The sequence below is a fragment of the Ziziphus jujuba genome, chromosome 8 (assembly GCF_031755915.1).
Source record: "Ziziphus jujuba cultivar Dongzao chromosome 8, ASM3175591v1".
Classification (NCBI taxonomy): domain Eukaryota; kingdom Viridiplantae; phylum Streptophyta; class Magnoliopsida; order Rosales; family Rhamnaceae; genus Ziziphus; species Ziziphus jujuba.
The window spans coordinates 16,166,493-16,186,818 of NC_083386.1; the positions used below are offsets into that span (position 1 = coordinate 16,166,493).

Below are 20,326 nucleotides of genomic sequence, written 5' to 3' on the forward strand. Positions count from 1 at the left end.
CCATGTGTGTTTGTCATGTGAGCCGTACGTTGTGGAAAATGATGAAGACCTACAAAGTTTTATAGAAGAGTATAGTTCACACAGACCTCAAGACAGATCTCCACTTATTGTTGATGTGTTATCCATGGTTCCAAAGAGTATTGATACTGCTGGATGTGTGGTGAATGGGATACCTACAAGTTCAGGATTTATGACTATTGCCCCACTATCTACAGTTCCCGAGATAGCTACTTGTACCTCTGATGCCGACATACAGTCCCCAGCGACCGAAATTCATGTGCCGGAAACTCAACCTGGATTCTCTGAAAATCAAATGTGTGAAAACAATGTGCAATCTGTGGAACATGATCATGATAACGAGCACTTCGACATTAATGATTTCAATGAATATCGTGGACATGATTATGATCAAGATGAACAATTTGAGGTTGAGGTCAACACTGATCGTAGTGAAGATGGGTTACGAGACATTTGTTGGACCCAACATTCGGGACTTTCAGCTGGTGATAGTCCACATGGTGAGTCTCCTTATGGTAATACTCCAATTGATAATGTGAATGATGATGTGCTTGCCTCTCCTTGTACCGAAAACCATTTGGACATTCGACAGGATTTGACGGCAACCATGGCTGAACGTAGGGTCAACCATCGCTTCTCATCCGTCAATGCCCATGAAATCATTCGAATCAACCAAATCTTTGCGAGTAAGAATGTGCTACAGAAGAAGATTAGTCTTTATGCACTAAGGAGAAATTTTGAATTCAAGGTCAAGAAGTCGGATAGAGTCCGATATGAGGTTGTATGTGCAAACGACAATTGCGTGTGGCGAATGCGTGCTACCAAACTACATGGTCATAATACAGAGGCTTTCATGATTAGGGCCTTCAAAGATGAGCATATTTGCTCTTTAAATATCATGAAAAGGGATCATCATCAAGCAACAAGTTCAGTTATCGGAGACATCATCCAGCCAATGTTTGATGGGATTTCAAGGCAATACAAACCTCGAGATATTGTGCATGACATTTGCTCTAATTACGGAGTAAACATAAGCTACAACAAAGCATGGGCCGCTAAGGAAGTTGCACTATCGGGTTTGTGGGGCACACCAGAAGATTCATATGCAAAAGTTCCTTTATGGAGTCACGTTTTGAAGAGCAAAAATCTGGGCACGTTTACTCGAATTGAAACTGATGATCAAAACAGATTTTTATATTTTTTCATGGCACTTGGAGCTAGCATTAGAGGGTTCCAGCATATGCGGAGAGTCGTAGCTGTCGATGGAACTACACTGAAGAATAGATATAGAGGTTTGTTATATATTGCATCATGTTTGGATGGGAACAATCAAATTTATCCACTTGCTTATGGAATAGGCCCTGGGGAGACGGATACGGCTTACACATGGTTTTTTGAGAGCTTTAAAGAAGCATTTGGGGATGATCCGAATATAGCTTTTATATCGGATAGACACAAGAGCATTGCAAAAGCAATACGTACAGTTTTCCCTAATAATCACCATGGCCACTGCACATATCATCTTGGTACAAATTTATGTGCTAAGAAGTTTAAAGGTAATGTCAACGCGATTATATCAACTTTTAATGATGCAGCTAGAGCATATATTGTTAAGGATTTTAATAAGGCCATGCAGCTTTTAGAAGGGGTTAGTATTGAAGCTGTACAATATCTCAAGGATGCAAGTCCTTCAAAATGGGCTAGATCACATTTTCTGGGCAATAGATACAACATAATGACAACTAACATTGCAGAAAGCATGAACTCTGTGCTTATTGATGCTAGGGATAAACCTGTTTTGCCATTACTAGATCACATTCGTGATGTCTTGCAAAGGTGGTGGTATGAACGTCGAACTAACGCTGCTGCAATGCAAACTCCTGTTACTAATTGGTTGGAAAAAATCATGCAGGACCGCTCAAATAATGGCAGAGGCTTACGTGTTATGCCAATGAACTTATATGAGTTTCAAGTTGTTGGCCATGGCATGTTCGTTGGAGTTGTTAACATAGAAAATAAGACGTGCTCATGCAAGGAATTTGACATTGATGGATTTCCTTGTGTCCATGCAATTGCAGCATGTAAGCATCGACATATTTCTCCATATTTCCTTTGCTCAGCGCATGACTCAGTTAACTCACTCCGTTATGCATATTCGGAAACCATATATCCACTTGGAGATAAATGTCAGTGGCATGCTCCAGATGATGTCATAAACCAGGTTGTACTTCCACCTCAAATTGGCAAACAGTCAGGAAGACCGAGAAAGAAGAGGATTCAATCTCAAGGAGAGGAGCGTCATCAATATAGATGCGGGAGGTGCAAACAGGTTGGTCACACCAGCCGATCATGCTCCGTCGCCGTACCTCTTGATAGCACTAACAACCAACAGTACCACTGAAACGAACTCCCATCAATCGCATGATGCTATATTCAGACAATGAGGCCATGTTATGTGGTATGCGTGTGTATGAAATGTAGTCAGGAATGCAATTAGTTGGTCAACCGCGTAACATGTTTTTGGCGTAATAGACGTTGGCTTTATGTGTTCTTTTATTGTCAAATTCATCTGTCGTATTGTTTTGATAACATATCATTCCGTCTTCAATTTTTGGTTCAATTGTTTGTATGTTTCTTACTATTGCATGGATGATATTACTGCCCAATGGTAATGACCAATGCATCATCGGTAATTGACATTTGTACACCGTCGTAAAAGACTCACAACAATTCCATCCTGCAACTTCAATCATGTGTGTTCCAACCAATAACATGCTAAATGTAGCATTATTAAAGTGTATCAAATTTTGCAACAAAACTGATAACTGTTCACGCTCGGTAATTCCCGAGTAAATCGTCGGTAACCACCAAATTCCCTCTGGAAAATTTACCAACAGTTTCGTTGGTAATTCCCGAGATTGTACAGTTCATTATATTTTACCAATTTTTTGGACCCCACAAGGCCCCTAAGGTGTGTTGAATGCAAAAACATGCAAAACAGGGATTCTATAATTGTACTAAGGAGAGAAAATCCCAAAATTTAATAAAAGTGTGTCAAAGTTTGGAAAAAATAAGTAAACTGTTCACCCTCGGTAATTCCCGACGAAGTCATCGGGAAACTACAAATGCCCTCTGGAAAAATTACCGACAGTTTCGTCGGTAATTCCCGAGGGTGTACAGTACGTATTATTTTGCCAATTTTTTTTACCCCACAAGGCCCCTAAGGTGTGTTGAATGCAAAAACATGCAAAATAGGGATTCTATAATTGTACTAAGGAAAGAAAATCCCAAAATTTAATAAAAGTGTATCCAAAGTTTCCAAAAAATAAGCAAACTGTTCACCCTCGGTAATTCCTGAGGAAATCGTCGGTAAACTACAAATACCCTCTGGAAAAATTACCGACAGTTTCGTCGGTAATTACCGAGGGTGTACAGTACATATTATTTTACCAATTTTTTGGACCCCACAAGGCCCCTAAGGTGTGTTGAATGCAAAAACATGCAAAACAGGGATTCTATAATTGTACTACAGAGAGAAAATCCCAAAATTTAATAAAAGTGTATCAAATTTTGCAAAAACATTGATGACTGTTCACCCTAAATTCCCTCTGGAATAATTACCGACAGTTTTGTCGGTAATTCCCGAGGATGTACAGTACATATTATTTTGCCAATTTTTTGGACCCCACAAGGCCCCTAAGGTGTGTTGAATGCAAAAACATGCAAAACAGGAATTCTATAATTGTACTACAGAGAGAAAATCCCAAAATTTCATAGAAGTATATCAAATTTTGCAAAAAAATTGATGACTGTTCACCCTCGGTAATTCCCGAGGAAATCATCGGTAACCACTAAATTCCTTCAGGATAAATTACCGACAGTTTCGTCGGTAATTCCCGAGGGTGTGCAGTACGTCATATTTTGCCAATTTTTTGGACCCCACAAGGCCCCTAAGGTGTGTTGAATGAAAAAACATGCAAAACAGGGATTCTATAATTGTACTAAGGAGAGAAAATCCCAAAATTTAATAAAAGTGTGTCAAAGTTTGGAAAAAATAAGTAAACTGTTCACCCTCGGTAATTCCCGACGAAGTCATCGGGAAACTACAAATGCCCTCTGGAAAAATTACCGACAGTTTCGTCGGTAATTCCCGAGGGTGTACAGTACGTATTATTTTGCCAATTTTTTTTACCCCACAAGGCCCCTAAGGTGTGTTGAATGCAAAAACATGCAAAATAGGGATTCTATAATTGTACTAAGGAAAGAAAATCCCAAAATTTAATAAAAGTGTATCCAAAGTTTCCAAAAAATAAGCAAACTGTTCACCCTCGGTAATTCCTGAGGAAATCGTCGGTAAACTACAAATACCCTCTGGAAAAATTACCGACAGTTTCGTCGGTAATTCCTGAGGGTGTACAGTTCATTATATTTTATTAATTTTTTGGACCCCACAAGGTCTCTAAGGTGTGTTGAATGCAAAAACATGCAAAATAGGGATTCTATAATTGTACTAAGGAAAGAAAATCCCAAAATTTAATAAAAGTGTATCCAAAGTTTGCAAAAAATAAGCAAACTGTTCACCCTCGGTAATTGCCAAGGAAATCGTCGGTAAACTACAAATACCCTCTGGAAAAATTACCGACAGTTTCGTCGGTAATTCCCGAGGGTGTACAGTACGTATTATTTTGCCAATTTTTTTTACCCCACAAGGCCCCTAAGGTGTGTTGAATGAAAAAACATGCAAAAAAGGGATTCTATAATTGTACTAAGGAGAGAAAATCCCAAAATTTAATAAAAGTGTATCAAAATTTGCACAAAATAAGCTAACTGTTCACCCTCGGTAATTCCCGACGAAATCGTCGGGAAACTACAAATGCCCGCTGGAAAAATTATCGACGATTGCGTCGGTAATTCCTGAGGGTGCACAGTGCATGATATTTCGTCCGTAATAAGCTCTGGAATATTTGATGTACTGTACACCCTCGGTAATTACCGACGAAACAATCAGTAATTTTCCAGATTGTTTTTTTGGGATTACCGACGATTTCCTCGGAAATTACCGAGGGTGAACAGTTGTCATTTTTTTGTAAAATTTGATATGCTTTTATGAAATTTTGGGATTTCCTCTCCTTAGTACAATTATAGAATCCAAATTTTGCATGTTTTTGCATTCAACACACCTTAGGGGCCTTGTGGGGCCGAAAAAATTAGCAAAATATGACGAACTGTAGACCCTCGGGAATTACCGACGAAACTGTCGGTAATTTTTCCAGAGGACATTTGTAGTTTCCCGACGATTTCGTCGGGAATTACCGAGGGTGAACAGTTTACTTATTTTTTGCAAACTTTGATACACTTTTATTAAATTTTGGGATTTTCTCTCCTTAGTACAATTATAGAATCCCTGTTTTGCATGTTTTTTCATTCAACACACCTTAGGGGCCTTGTGGGGTAAAAAAAATTGGCAAAATAATACGTACTGTACACCCTCGGGAATTACCGACGAAACTGTCGGTAATTTTTCCAGAGGGCATTTGTAGTTTCCCGACGATTTCATCGGGAATTACCGAGGGTGAACAATTTACTTATTTTTTGCAAACTTTGATACACTTTTATTAAATTTAGGGATTTTCTCTCCTTAGTACAATTATAGAATCCCTGTTTTGCATGTTTTTTCATTCAACACACCTTAGGGGCCTTGTGGGGTAAAAAAAATTGGCAAAATAATACGTACTGTACACCCTCAGGAATTACCGACGAAACTGTCGGTAACTTTTCCAGAGGGCATTTGTAGTTTCCCGACGATTTCGTCGGGAATTACCGAGGGTGAACAGTTTACTTATTTTTTGCAAACTTTGATACACTTTTATTAAATTTTGGGATTTTCTCTCCTTAGTACAATTATAGAATCCCTGTTTTGCATGTTTTTTCATTCAACACACCTTAGGGGCCTTGTGGGGTCCAAAATATTGGCAAAATATGACGTACTGTACACCCTCGGGAATTACCGACGAAACTGTCGGTAATTTATCCTGAAGGAATTTAGTGGTTACCAACGATTTCCTCGGGAATTACCGAGGGTGAACAGTCATCAATTTTTTTGCAAAATTGGATATACTTTTATGAAATGTCGGGATTTTCTCTCCTTAGTACAATTTTATAATCCCTGTTTTGCATGTTTTTGCTTTAACACTCGTTATGGGACTTGTGGGGCCAAAAAAATATGTAAAATGTGATGGACTGTACACCCTGGGGAATTACCGACGAAAAAATCGGTAATTTTCCAAGGGAATTTGGCCGTTACCGACGTTTTCCTTGGGAATTACGGAGGGTGAACAGTCATCAATTTTTTTGGGATACACATTTATTAAATTTTGGGATTTTCTCCACTTATTATAATTTTAGAATCCCTATTTGCCATGTTTTTGCATTCAACACACATTATGGAACTTGTGGGGCCCAACAAATTGGTAAAACTTGATGGACTGTACACATTCGGAAATTACCGACGAAATTGTCGGTAATTTTTCCAGGGTTTATTTGTTGGTTACGAAAAAGCATTTCTGTAATTATCGATGGTGAATCGGGAATTATCGATGCACCATCGATAATCATCTTTCCTTTAATTTTTACCACAACCGAGGGTTTTTTTTTATCTTTTATCTTTTTTCTTTTTTTTTCAACGGTTGTCATTAGTAAAGATAGGTTCAGCATATTAAGATAACATTAGTATAACATTAGTATAGACCGTCATAACATTAAACATACGATCTACATTGAAAGTTTATTAAAGTACAAATCAACAGCATATTTTTTTCTAAAAAACATAATGTCTTGCGGACCAAATGAAGGGTTCTCCTCACTACTCATGTATTTAATAAATTTCAGAGCGTAGACGCGACAATCACCCCTGCAGAATAGCATTAATGATTAGCATTAATGAAAACCAACTATGTGTATTTTCACACGTAACCACAATAAAAAACAGCAGCAATACAAGTTGTTTGAAATGACAACACATTCATACCCATTATCTTGGCGGGGTGCATCTTTGATCATGGTCATCGTGAATGGATCTAAAGTGGGAGACACGTCCGGATTCTTCCCGTAATATCCCCCATCCCTCAATAGGTAAGGCAGCATATACGTAAGGCATTCCGCATTCTTCAACTCTATATTCTGGACATATTTATTTCCCATATTTGGATCGTATAAATCAATATGACGGGCCTTCAAGTCCACACATGCTGCCAACCAATGCGCGCCTCCATTGTTGACAGGGATGTACACCTGCAAATTAGAACATAACCTCATTATCCACAAAATGGGAAACTTAGTGAGAATTTTTTTCAATATATGTATGGACTTACATAATCACATATCCGCCACGACACGCTAGGTTTGGGTGACCTCCCACGCACATAGTTACAAAGGGTCGTATCACATGAATATGTGCTACGAGATGCCCTCCATATGGGATAACGCCCTTTGATGGATGCTTCTGAAATGGTAATGTCAGCCTTTAGGAATGAACCACCTTTTGCCAAATAATGAAATATATACAATATAAAATATCATCAATATAACATTAAGCAACGCAGTAACATCCCATCATCTTACCCAAAATAACACGTCTAATATGGCACAGGTGTTGGTGAACATCTTCTCATTATCAAACCGCCTTTTTTGTATGAAATACAAAATAGTGTCAATATGCTGCAAAACCACATTAAAGGAAATAAGTAACAAGTGCGAGGTGATAAATAAAACATCATTCCAAACATAGGACCACAATGATTTTACATGAACATAAAACATATAACTTACATCGGAATTCAACCATCCTTCATCGGTCAGTAGCTCAGCAAAAAATTCCTTTCCCACCGTCATATAAGATGTACACACGGTTGCTTCCTTCGGTGCCACCCTATACCACTCATCGAACACCCTCTCCTTTGATGCATCAATAGGTCGAGTAAGATTAAATTTGACATTCTTTTTACACGGGTCGGTGTAAGGAGAGATGACGTGATGTGACTGGTGGTAAACTCGACCGAATCGGCTTGTATCACCAACGTTATGCTTCCGATCTTCTACCTCAATCTCAGCTGATTGGTCATGATGTGGACTGTCAGCTGAAGCACCGATATCCCACCCGAAATGCAAAGGCCGATATGGCACCAAAGCCCAGGAATCCTCCACATAGGGTCCTCCAGGTACGATAGGCTCAAACGGTGTAGTACAATCATCATCCTCCTTCCTACCATTGGAACCGTCTATGGGTGCATCAAATTCTTCAGCTTGCTCTCCAACAGACGGTGCCACAGGGGATGATGGTCTACGAAGATGACGGTGAATGGTTATGCATATGATGCTCGGCCTGCAAAACACAATGATTATTTTTGTAGTTCCCAAACTCTAACAACTAATAATTGCTGAATTACAATATGTAATTTAATAATGCTGAAGCACTAAAGTAAAGTATACTAAGTTGTCTAAATGATACCTGATGCTTTTTTTGGTCAATAACAGAACTAAGCATCTTCCTTAACGCTGCCATCTCTTTATTTAATTCATCAACTTTTGCCTCCAAGCAAGCAAGCTAATCAATATAAATATCCAAAACATAAGTCAACATATATTAGTACAACATATGAAATACAAATTTGCGTGCAAGTAACAATTGCATACCCTGAAATTAGCATCTGGAGGGCCACTAGAATGCTCCTCAGCTTTGGACGCATCTTTAGCACTAACATCTTTAGCGCCAACATCTTTAGCGCCAACTATTGGTGCTACAATTGGAGGTGACGTGTAGCGAACTTCATGTATGTCAACTGCTATTGTTCGCCAGTAATCCATAGTCTTCTCCTCATCGGTTGCATCTAACCTCCAGTGCACAACATACTACATGCAATGAAGAAAGGAAAAAAAAGTAAATTTGGAAACTGACTATGGTAATGTAACTTGAATGTAGTCGTACCATGTAGTCTAAACAAAATTTGCCTTACATTGCTATTGGAGGAGAACCAATTATGGACAGCAAAATGGTTCGGTTGCCTTGGAGTATGCCATCCAAGGATCCTCGGACAACGGGTTTCCAACCAGTCGGCAAATTGGTTACCAAAATCAGGGATTACTTCAAACCCCCACACCTACAAAATACAAATTATAGGTTATTAAATATAAATTTTAAGTAAACGCTACATGTATTAAATATATTACCGTACCTGAAACACCAATGGAAAACCTTTTAGGTTATAATACTATGATATATTCTTTACTGCACGTCCTCGTCCTCGTTGCTGGAATGCATTGTGGAATGAGTTGATCGTCTCCTTGTAGCTCAGAATGCCCCAAAGGTAGGAATTAAATACGTCGAGATCAGAAACCAAATCAATGAATTGTTTTTTATTTGAACCTTCGGATCCATTCCGAGTACACCATGAACTAAGAAATATAGTAACGCAATTCTAACAGCATCCCAATCATCCACAAAAAGTGTATCCTTGAATAGTCGTTCCAGTTTGGGCGGTTTCAAGTCACTCCTGTCATCTAGCAACCTCGTGCGCAGCTCATTTCCTTTGGAAATTTGCATATCATACATCGAAGGGTACCTACAAAACTTTAACCCACTAATGAGTGCGAATTCCCACTTCGTAAACCGCACTGCAGATCCGCCGAAGTTAAACTCCAGTACTTCTGGATTGTTGGACTCAACTTGTCTGCAAAGCAGGTGATGCACTAACTGACCAGAGAACCGGAGGTTCTTCATGTCAAGTAAGTGTCCAAAACATGTTTGTCTATACTTTTCGAGCTGCTCACTTGTGAGGACACTTGTAATTACTTTGTTCGCCCCTATTGGATTCCCGAATGAATGTGCCCTACCTTTATTTATATCGGCATCCTGCAACATCTGTTCCTTTGGAGCATCGATGGGCTGCAATATGAATTACATAAATGGAACTGACATCAACGATTTAATCATACCCTATTTTTCCACCCTAACTTGATAATAATAATTTCCAACTAAATCTTAAGACATATGGGTTCACATTTTTGTACAAGTGGTAATTACCGATGAAACCATCGGTAATCAACCTACAATGAACTAAAAAAAAAGCCCGATGGCCTATCGGCAATTACCGATGGCCATCGGGTGAAGTTTTTCTTCAGTTTTCACATTCATGAATAAATACTGTCACATGTCTTATCATTTACCGCACAAAACAACATAAATGAATATAAAACTTACCATATCAGATGGGGGAGAGGAAAGTGGAACGTGCCCTCGAAGTTTGGTGCTTTCCGTCTCAGATTTGGATTTCTGCCTAGTAGTACGTTGACACTTAGAGTCGGGTGCTGCTGCTGTGCTACCACCGCGTCTCTTACTTTCCACCTTCTTAACTCCCTTCTGCGGTTGACGTCGCAAGTTCCTCTTTGGTTCCATTATAAAGTACAACCTACAAATGTACATTGACAACATTAATAAACTTTTATCTACCTTTAACAACATTGTCAACTATGTATACATACATGTATAAATATCCGCAATCCTCAATTTCATATGCTCTCTTCCTAAGGATAATGTGCATGCCATAACATTTACTGAACATTTAATGTATAGCAGTGTGCATGCCATCTAAATCTTTCTATCTTCTTCTTCTTTAATTTTTTATTTTTTTTCTTTTTTGGGGATAAAGTGTTTGCGTGTTTGCTTCTAGCTAACCATGTACCTAAAATTTTATGCATTGATCTTCTCTCTCTCTTTCTCTCTCTCTCTCTCTATATATATATATATATATATCTATACCTTTAGAAAGTACTAACTCTGGAATTCTCAACTTCAATTCTAATTAATCATAAAGTATTTTTCTCTTTTCTCCTGGTCAAGGGCCACCACCAGGAAATCCAAATCCGGGTTGGGGCGCACCAACAGGGAACCAAAGGAAATGGGGAAGCGAACGGAATCATAATGCAGATAGATACTCAAATCAGAGGGATAGAGGATCTCACGGTGGGGATTCTGGTTATGGTGGGGGTAATAAACCTTGGAACAGGCAGTCATCGTTTGGTAATGGAGGGGGAGGGGGAGGGGGAGGTTCTTCAAGGCCTCCGTTTAAGGGACAGAGAGTTTGCAAGTATCATGAGAGTGGTCATTGCAAGAAGGGTGCTTCTTGTGATTATATGCACACCTGAGAGGTTTTAGTTTTAACATATCCATAGCAATAGCATCAGCCAGCAGAGGAAGAGCACTTTGATACTGTACAGTTTATTCCCCATTGGAGAGTTTTGACATGTATAAGCATTTTTTCTTTTCTATTTATTTGTAGAACAAAGTGCAATCTTCTAGTAGTCGGCGACCTCACTTCTTTTTGCTCTCTCTCTCTCTCTCTCTGATATATATATATATTATGGTAATTTAAGGGTTTCAGCATGTGTTGGAATTTGTGGAAAGGATGGGTATGTTGATGTTGCTACTTGTAAGGGTCCTTTTGGTCTTAGTCAACAACCGTTAAAACATATTACCTTTATCTAGACAGGATGCTTTTATGCTTTTTGGATCAAATAAACGGCATCCTAGTTTTCATACATATTTGTGACACAAAATTCATAATATATTTCATTATTTTGTATATGAATACAAGGAAAAAAATCTAATAGGGAATTCTTGACGGTATTACATTCCTTTATGAATTACTATTAATTTCTCTCTCTCTCTCTCTCTCTCTCTCTCTCTTTCTCTCATTCTTTCCCAAAAAATACACAAAAAAAATAATCATAAAGTCTTTCTCTCATTTTTTCTCTAATTAATTTCTCTCTCTCTCTCTCTCTCTCTCTCTCTCTTACTCTCTTTCTCTTATCTTCAATTCTATATATATATCTATACCCAAAAAAAAACATTTTTTTATAAAAATTTAAAAAAAAAATAAATTAAAAACGACTTGTCGTCTGGGTGTCGTTCATCCCAGACGACATGTCGTTCAATCCATCTTCAACCCTTGTCCGGGTCGACCCGAACCCGCCTAAACCAGTACCGACCCGCTTCTTGACCCGGTTATTTCTTCCACCTCTGGCCACCGATCAAGGCCAAACCGGTCCCATTTTTTTCCTCTCTTCATTTCCTACTAATGCCCAATATCAATCTATCCTAAATCTTCAAAAAATAAACCCGCCTAAACCAGTACCGACCCGATTCTTCACCCTGTTATTTCTTCCACCTCCGGCCACCAATCAAGGCCAAATCGGTCCCATTTTTTTCCTCTCTTCATTTCCTACTAATGCCCAATATCAATCTCTCCTAAATCTTCAAAAAATATAAACACAAAAAATATAAATAAAAACCCACACTCCACGGCAACGAAAGAAATAAACATAAAGCCAAATCCACACAAAAACAACCCACACCGGTCCCACGGCAACAAATAAACAAAAAGATTCAACCAATTACCTTATTCCCTGTGCTGAGATGAGATCCTAATGTTTGGCTTTTCCACGACAGCTTCGGTTTGGTTGTTTGTATTTGTGTGTTCGTGTAAAGCCGTTTGTTTGCTTTTTTTATATTTTTGTATTTGTATGAAAGTGTTAAAGACGTTTAGAAAAGGAAAAGTTGATTTTTGTTTGGTTTTAAAAATAAGAGGATATGTAAGTAATTGTTTTTTGTTTGAAGGTTATAAAGGATATTAAGGGGTAGATCAAAAAAGAAATGAATTGAGGGGGCAAAATTCATGAAGCTCGGTCCTATAGGGGTATTGGGCCAAATTCCCCTTAAAATAAACCCCAATCGATGCAAACTTGTAGGAATAGTTTCTCCTCACAAGGCCCAAAAATGATAGACTGTCGATCTCCAAGTATAGTTATTTAATTGTTATGTCCCGAAAATTTCACAAGTCTAAACCAAAATAACAGATAAAATAAAAGAAAAAAATGGTTGTAGTAATTTTTTTTTGAAATAAATAAAACATATAAAAGCTGTTTTTTTTTTTTTTTCAATTAAAACCAAAACCAGTTTTATTAAGGGAGGAGACCATAAAAAAAAATGGAGTAAAGTCTCCCCTATTAGATTGGTCTTGGGAAATTAAGAAAAAAAAAAAAACTAATCAGATTTCTTTTCTTATTTTAAAATTTTCATTTTGAGAATCGCCATATGGCAATCAATTTCTTGTCACTACCCACTTTATTTCATCAAATTAATATTATAAAAAATTTTTGATAGACAATTTTTTTTTTTCCTTTTTAGAAATAATGAAATTTTACTATAATTTAAATGCAGATCCAAAACTAATCTTATAAAACAGATAATTAAAAAAATAAAAATGATAACCTGATTCTATATATTGTATATTTTTAATAACCAGATTTTTTTTTGAAAGGAAAATTTAAAGAAATATTATTTTAAATTCTTTAATTTAAAATAATTTTAATCATATATATTATAAAAATATGCTTTAAAAAAATTATTATTAATAAGGTTAAAAATATGAGGTTTATTGCCCCCCCTCAAAAAAAGAAAAAACAAAGGAGGTTTATTAGTTATTTCAAAAAAAAAAAAAAAAGGAGTTTTATTAGTTAAAAAATAGATAAAAAATTTGTCCGTTGCGAATTTTCATTTGATTTGAAGGGTAATTATGTTAGAAAAAATGGCGTCCTTTTCCGCATGTAAAAGCAAACCGCGTTAGTCGTCCCAGGTTGCTTATATATATCATTATTCATTGTAACAGTCGGTTCTATTCAAATATATTCTGTCTGTTCGTCTTCTTCTTCACTACTTCTTCTTCATCTTCTCTTCTGTTATTGTTCCATTTTTGTGTTAATTAGATTTTCTGAAAAGTGAAAGCTTGATTGTTGTGTGTTGGATTTAATAGTGAGAGTGAGTGGCGATTAAGCCGTCTGCTGTCTTCGGGACAGAGCTTCCTTTCAATGGAGGACTCCTTAACGTCTCTCTGAACCACACTCTCAGACGAGACCTTTGAACCCATGAAGGCCTTGTTGTTCCAATTTCTTCATGCCCTCTTGCTCCCCAACTACACACATCTCTCTTCTTGCCCAACCATCTCCTTCAACACCCTCCCTTCTGCTACATCTACATTCATAACTTTCTCTCTCAAGCTTCTGGGTTTCCCCTTCCACACTCCGTCACTGATCATCTCGCTTCCATGTCTTGGCCGCCTCTTTGGTGCTGACGGGGCCTTTTTACTTGATTGCTAAAGTGGATCTAGTTCTTGGATCATCAAAACTACTCATTGATCATCATTTGACTTCCAACAGTAACATACCACATGGTGATGATCATCAGAACTTTCACTTCATTGATGATCAGATGATAATTGATCGGACGACCAGGATATTACCATCGTCACCTCGTTCAACGGGTTCAAAAGCTCGCACTCGAGCAGTTGATAGATTAAGGAGGACTACCCATGAAAGAGTGGTTGCAGAGAATGAAAAGCTGGGTGGTTGCAGCATCTGCTTGGAGGAATTCAGTGCTCGAACTGAGTTGCTCCGTTTTGGTTGTAAACACCTTTACCACCAAAACTGCATTGCTAAGTGGCTGGAAAATCAAAATTCCTGCCCTCTGTGTAGGCGTCCATTGTAGAGGATCCGTTTAATTCTGTTTTGTAATTTGGTTTTAGTTTGTTATTGTATAGTTCAAGATGTTGATAGATTATTACATCAAACAGGCCAGAATGATCCAAGAATTTTGATAGATTATTGTATAGTTTGTTACTGTAATTTGGTTTTATTTTGGTTCAACAATTGTAAATTGCTTACAAGAGTATTACGGTCTTACTTTGAATCGAATCCAAGAATATGATTTTGTCAAATTTCTATTCTCAAGTAAAACAATTTATATGTACTTATAATCTGTTTTACATGGTTAAAACATTGGTACGCATCAAACTCCTACGGTCAATCTGCAGCAGGGAGGAAATTTTCTAATACTGAGTTTTGCACTATAATGATATTTCATCTTTTTCAATGAAATTCTACAATCTTCTAAGTCGGTTCATGAACTTGCAAAGAGAAAAACAAAATAATAAACTTTGAATATTTGAATGGGAGGAGAAGATGCAAAAATTCATGAAAAATATAAATATTGATAGTTGAAATTGCAACTAAACCAACCCCCAATATATTGAGAAAAATTTATTATTTAAACATAGTATTAGAAGTGTATAATCACTATATTTTTTTTGGGAATATCTACTTTATTTGCTATATTAATCCCTAACTTTTCACTTTTATATTTATTTATTAATTTTTCCTTTCGAAACTATTTTTCAATAAATTTGATTTTTTTAATGAACAATTTTCTTTACAAAAATAATAATAACAATAATAGTAAAAATAAACAAACAAACAGGAGAATAACATATAATTAATATTGTATTTTCTTATGGATAGTTTATACATCTTTTTAGTTAAGCTTTCCAGTTTCTTTAGTTGATGTTTTTGTAAATTATAAAAAAGTTAATATTTACCTAGAAGAAAAGTTTCTTTTAACCAACAACTTAAATGTATGCATATTCGAGCATTTCTAATGGTTTTATCTATTGAAGTTTATTTGGGAAAGGATGTGGAAGGTATTGATACTTGAGTGATATAGTGCCTCAATAAACGATGCCTATTCTAAAATTATTCTTCGTTAGGTCCTATTTAGAATTTTAAATAAAATAAGTTAATATGTTATGAGAGAGAAAGGAAATAGAAGAGACTATGAATTGATAAGGATAGTGGAGAGAGTTATGACCCATACTGTTTAACAGGCCTTTTATAAGAGCATCTCTAATGAAATGTCCATTGATTCTATCTATCTAAAAACATTTTTGTTACATCAGATTGATAGACAACCTTTCAGAAAAGCAAAAAAAAAAAAAAAGGGCTTTTCCAACGGTGCTTACAAAATGTCTGTTAAAGTCAGGTGACATAAAGAAAATAAAAAAAATAGAAGTTATCTAACAGATTTTCCATAAGTAGAGGGTTTGTTAGATAGTGTACGTCATAAATTAGCCTTTTCTCTCCTCATCAATTCACAACCTCTTCTCTTTTCTCTCTCCTCTCCCAACATGCCGGTTTATTTTATTTAAAATTCTAAATATGATCCATTGGAGAAATAATTTCAATAAACATTATCTATTGATACATGTTATACCATCTATTGATACATGTTATACCATCTGAGTTTCAACACCTTCCAAATCTTTTGCCACATAAATTTCAATAAATAGAAATATTGGGGATGCTCTAAGTAGGAGATCTATTAGATATCTTCTATTATTTCTAATGCTATCTTAGCTTGATAGAAGTCTTGTATAGTATCATTAAAAAATGTTTTTTTAAATAACTATTTGTTAGTTTGATGTAACAAAGCTTTCTTTTAGATAGATACACCTAATGAATGGCTCATTGAAGATACACTTACATTTTTGTCTTTAACCTATACACAATATATATTGTATCTAATTAAAAAAGTTCAAAATTTTAGTTATTATTTTTAGATAAGAACGCATTGTTATTTTTATTTATTTTTAAGTTTATGTGATATTTCTCATAAATATAGTATGGTATATGGTACACTTTATTCTAATTAAGTACATTTTCCTAAAAAAATAACCAATAATAAGCATGAATATAAGTTGTAATATTGAAATACTCAACACTTATCGATCAACTTGCATATGAGTTATGGACATGGATTTTGCACACTTTTCGTAATTGAAGATGGAATACGTAGGTTAGTTTGAGATTTACGAAATCCGATAACAGGATCGCCCTCTGTTCCCTCCCAAACATTCAAAGTGGTTATATCTAAAGAAGTCCTATCGAATTTCCTATAAAAAAAATCCAGCAAAACCTCCCTATAAATTAGATATAACCCAACAGTACATGCAAAAGATATCATAAAAACTTCAATAGACTTCTACAAATCAACAAAATCAAACCAAGGTTTCCAAACCAAGGTTTCAAGAAATTCGATGATAGGATCACCCTTAGTTCCCTCCCAAACATCCAAAGTGGTTCTGTTTAAAGAAGTCCCATCGAATTTCCTATAAAATCCAGCAGAACCTCCCTATAAATTGGATATAACCCAATAGTACATGCAAAAATATCATAAAAACTTTAATAGACTTCTACAAATTAACAACATCAAATCAAGGTTTCCAAACCAAAGTTTCAAGAAACAATTATAAAATAAAGAATCATATATCTTACCAATTCACCAGAGGAATCTAAAAGAAGTTTAGGAGTTTAAAGCTAAATAAAAACAACATAAATAATAAATCTAAAGAAAGTATGCAAAAAGGAAAAATACAGACTTTCTTTTTTGGATTTTTAAAAATTTTTACAAATAAAAAGCAACATATTTTTATGATTTTTGAAATAATTTCATTCTTCTTTTTTAGCCATATATTTAAAAAAAATGAAAAATAGACAAATTTTTGTGGTTGTCTAAATATGTTCTTAAAAGCAAAAATCTTTTTTGTATTTTCAAACTATAAATTAAACAAAAAAGCATAAAATTTGAAAAAAAAATACAAATTAAAGTACCTAATTCGAAAAAAATTAAACTAAAATACTAACTAACACAACTTCAATCTGTTGAAAACTTGTACTAGAGATGGATGGAACATGAGAAGAAAAAACAAGCTTCATCATAATCATAATGCAAAGATGAATCAAGATGCTTTGGAGACAAACAATCACATCACGATACAACAAGAAGCAAATCCTTCTCCAAACTTAATTTAGACATTGTCCCCAATGTTCATTGCACAATAAAGGGTCTTAGGGAGCAAGATAGCTTACTTGGGATAAGATGTTCCTCAACCTAGTTGGCCATCCTAATTGTCTTCATTTTGATGCAAGTCTTGGCTTGCATCTTGGTCATCTTCCATTTGATCAAAGCTTTGATTTCTTCTTAGATTTCCATAATGAGCACCTTGAAATTGATGAAGCAAATGATTCGGACAAGGTGAAAAAGATGTTAGGCTTAATAAAACCTTGAAATTGATTGACAAGTTCAAGGCATGATGATAATTGGCTTCATTTTGTGAATGTACGACTTGCCTTTGTAGGATGTCATTAATCCTTACATCTAACCTTAGAACTTCATTTCCTGATTGATTCATTTGCATATGCATCGCTTCCATCATTCTTTGCATTTGTGAGAAAGAATGTTGGGGATTTACTTTTTCTTAAAAGAATGAAAAATCAATTTCTTTATTATAGGAGTGGAAAGAGTCACTGTCTTGGGTATAGATTTTATTTAGGGCTTCTTGAGGAGATAAGAATGGCATTTATTCATCTTTGGGAATCTTGAAGCCTAACTTGGACGTTGTCGGTCTACCACCCAATCAAGTAAAAACTTTCTTGATAGACTCATTGGAGATAAGTAGATCGGACTTTGTATATGTCGTTTTGTTGGTAAATTAATTTACCCCGACTTCTCTACACAATCCAGTGATAACGAATGGATGTATAAGGCTTCTTGAAAACTTGTCCTTAAAGCTTAAATAATTGATCTCCTAATAAAAAATCCAACATCAATTGTCTTCCTGTACATATGGCATAAAGCAATCCTCCATATTTCTTTTGTGGAGTATGTGGATGAGTAGTAAGTATGATACTTGCACAAATAAACTTGTTTCAAGCCTTGGCATACTTATTTAAAGATTTTCCTGAAAAGATAGAACTTCACCCTCTTTATTTGTCTTCTATGTGGTTCCTAGAACACATATTCAATTTCTTGGGACCCTCTTGGAGTTTTTTATTGAAATCTTAGGATAGCCTCAACTAGGATAAACCTTATCGAAATTTCTATCATGACAACTTTTTTCCTATAAAATTAACTTCCCTAAATATCCGCTACACAAAAAACTCACTCCAAAATTATACATTTCCTTTTTTCCTCCCTACCTTACTATAAATTTCCACAAATTTACAAGATTTTGATAACAATAGTGTAGGAATATATATATATATATATATATATATATATATAAGTAATGAGTAATGAATCATAAGTATCTTTTTATGTGTCAAGACCCCTCTGGAAGTTTCTTACCTAAACTTTGGGATGGCCCAAACTCTTCTTAAGTTTTTACTCAATATAGAAAATACATGGCCACTTACACTTCCCACTTATTATGATCTCACAATTTTACAGCACTTCATGAATATACCAAACACATAAATGTAGATAGAAAGATGGCAATAATAATAATAACAAGAGCTAACAATATCCTAGATCCCAGACATTAAATCATACTGCGAAGAACTGATAAATTGTAAGATATCCTTTAATAAAATAAATTACATTTAAAATACACAAATATAAATAATACTTTAAATTAAACAGTTGAGATCTTAATGATAACTTCAATAACATCACCACTATCCAAAACCATTGTAAATATATATATAATATATATAAATATAAATATGTATATAGTCTCTCGAAAAATTTGGATAATCTATCTGTAGGTTAATACACTTGCATGGAGGTTAATACACCTGCCGAAAGCTAACACACCTACCCGAAGGCTGGAATACCAGCCCGATGGCTAACACACTTACCTAAAGGCTAGAATACCTATTTGAAGAATAACACACCGAATGTACCATATGATATACTAAGGCATGGTCCCATGGTGTCGGCTAATCATAGATATACTACTACCATTACAGCTAGGGGTGGTTACTAATAATGACCATCAAATCCACTGATTTTGTATATAGCAGAAATATGATACTAATTCGTTCATGGTCTAACTGGATCTCTGCTTTGATATGGTATGGTACACCTAACACATAACATAATATATATATATATATATATATTTTGAAAGGACACCTAATACACCATATAATATACTACTGTTGACAAGTAATGTTTTGATGAGAATCCGCCTGTACCCTTTAAACTGACAACCCGTTGGGTACAAATCCTATACAGTTGAAGACCGGACCAATCATTAGGGCTCAAGCCAAGAGATTTAAGGACAAATTGGCTAGCTTTATACAAGGAGTTATCAATTCTCAAAAGGGCTTGTCAATATCCGAATATTCAAAGCCTGTTTTAAGCATTCAAGTGGTGGAGGCTGATATGGACATGGGTAGCTATTTTAGTGTATTTTTGGACTCCGGACAGTAAGGAATGGATTTATAATTTCATGATTTCAATTGATAACACCAAGAGACCATGGAATCATGTCAAGGCAAAACAAAAAGATTCTAAATTCAGCTTGGGTGCATAACACCTCAATTTGGCTGAAAATGCATCAAATTGGCATTGACTTTGCTGTAT

At 35.6% G+C, this 20,326-nt stretch overlaps 1 protein-coding gene across 1 annotated transcript; it reads left to right on the top strand.

Annotated features, from left to right (window-relative positions):
• The first annotated feature begins 124 nt into the window (after nucleotides 1–124).
• On the top strand, nucleotides 125–14,614 carry LOC132805074 (uncharacterized). The gene is made up of 3 exons (XM_060819836.1): nucleotides 125–233; nucleotides 10,913–11,197; nucleotides 14,229–14,614. Exons 1-3 carry the CDS (start codon nucleotides 125–127, stop codon nucleotides 14,612–14,614), a joined length of 780 nt encoding a protein of 259 aa, XP_060675819.1.
• Nucleotides 14,615–20,326: the final 5,712 nt, after the last annotated feature.

Coding starts and splice junctions, on each gene's coding strand:
- LOC132805074 (XM_060819836.1), top strand. CDS start 125: ATGGTTCCAAAGAGTATTGATACTGCTGGATGTGTGGTGAATGGGATA. Junction 234..10,912: donor AGTTCCCGAGATAGCTACTT/GTACCTCTGATG, acceptor CTCCTGGTCAAG/GGCCACCACCAGGAAATCCA. Junction 11,198..14,228: donor TTGCAAGAAGGGTGCTTCTT/GTGATTATATGC, acceptor TGATTGCTAAAG/TGGATCTAGTTCTTGGATCA.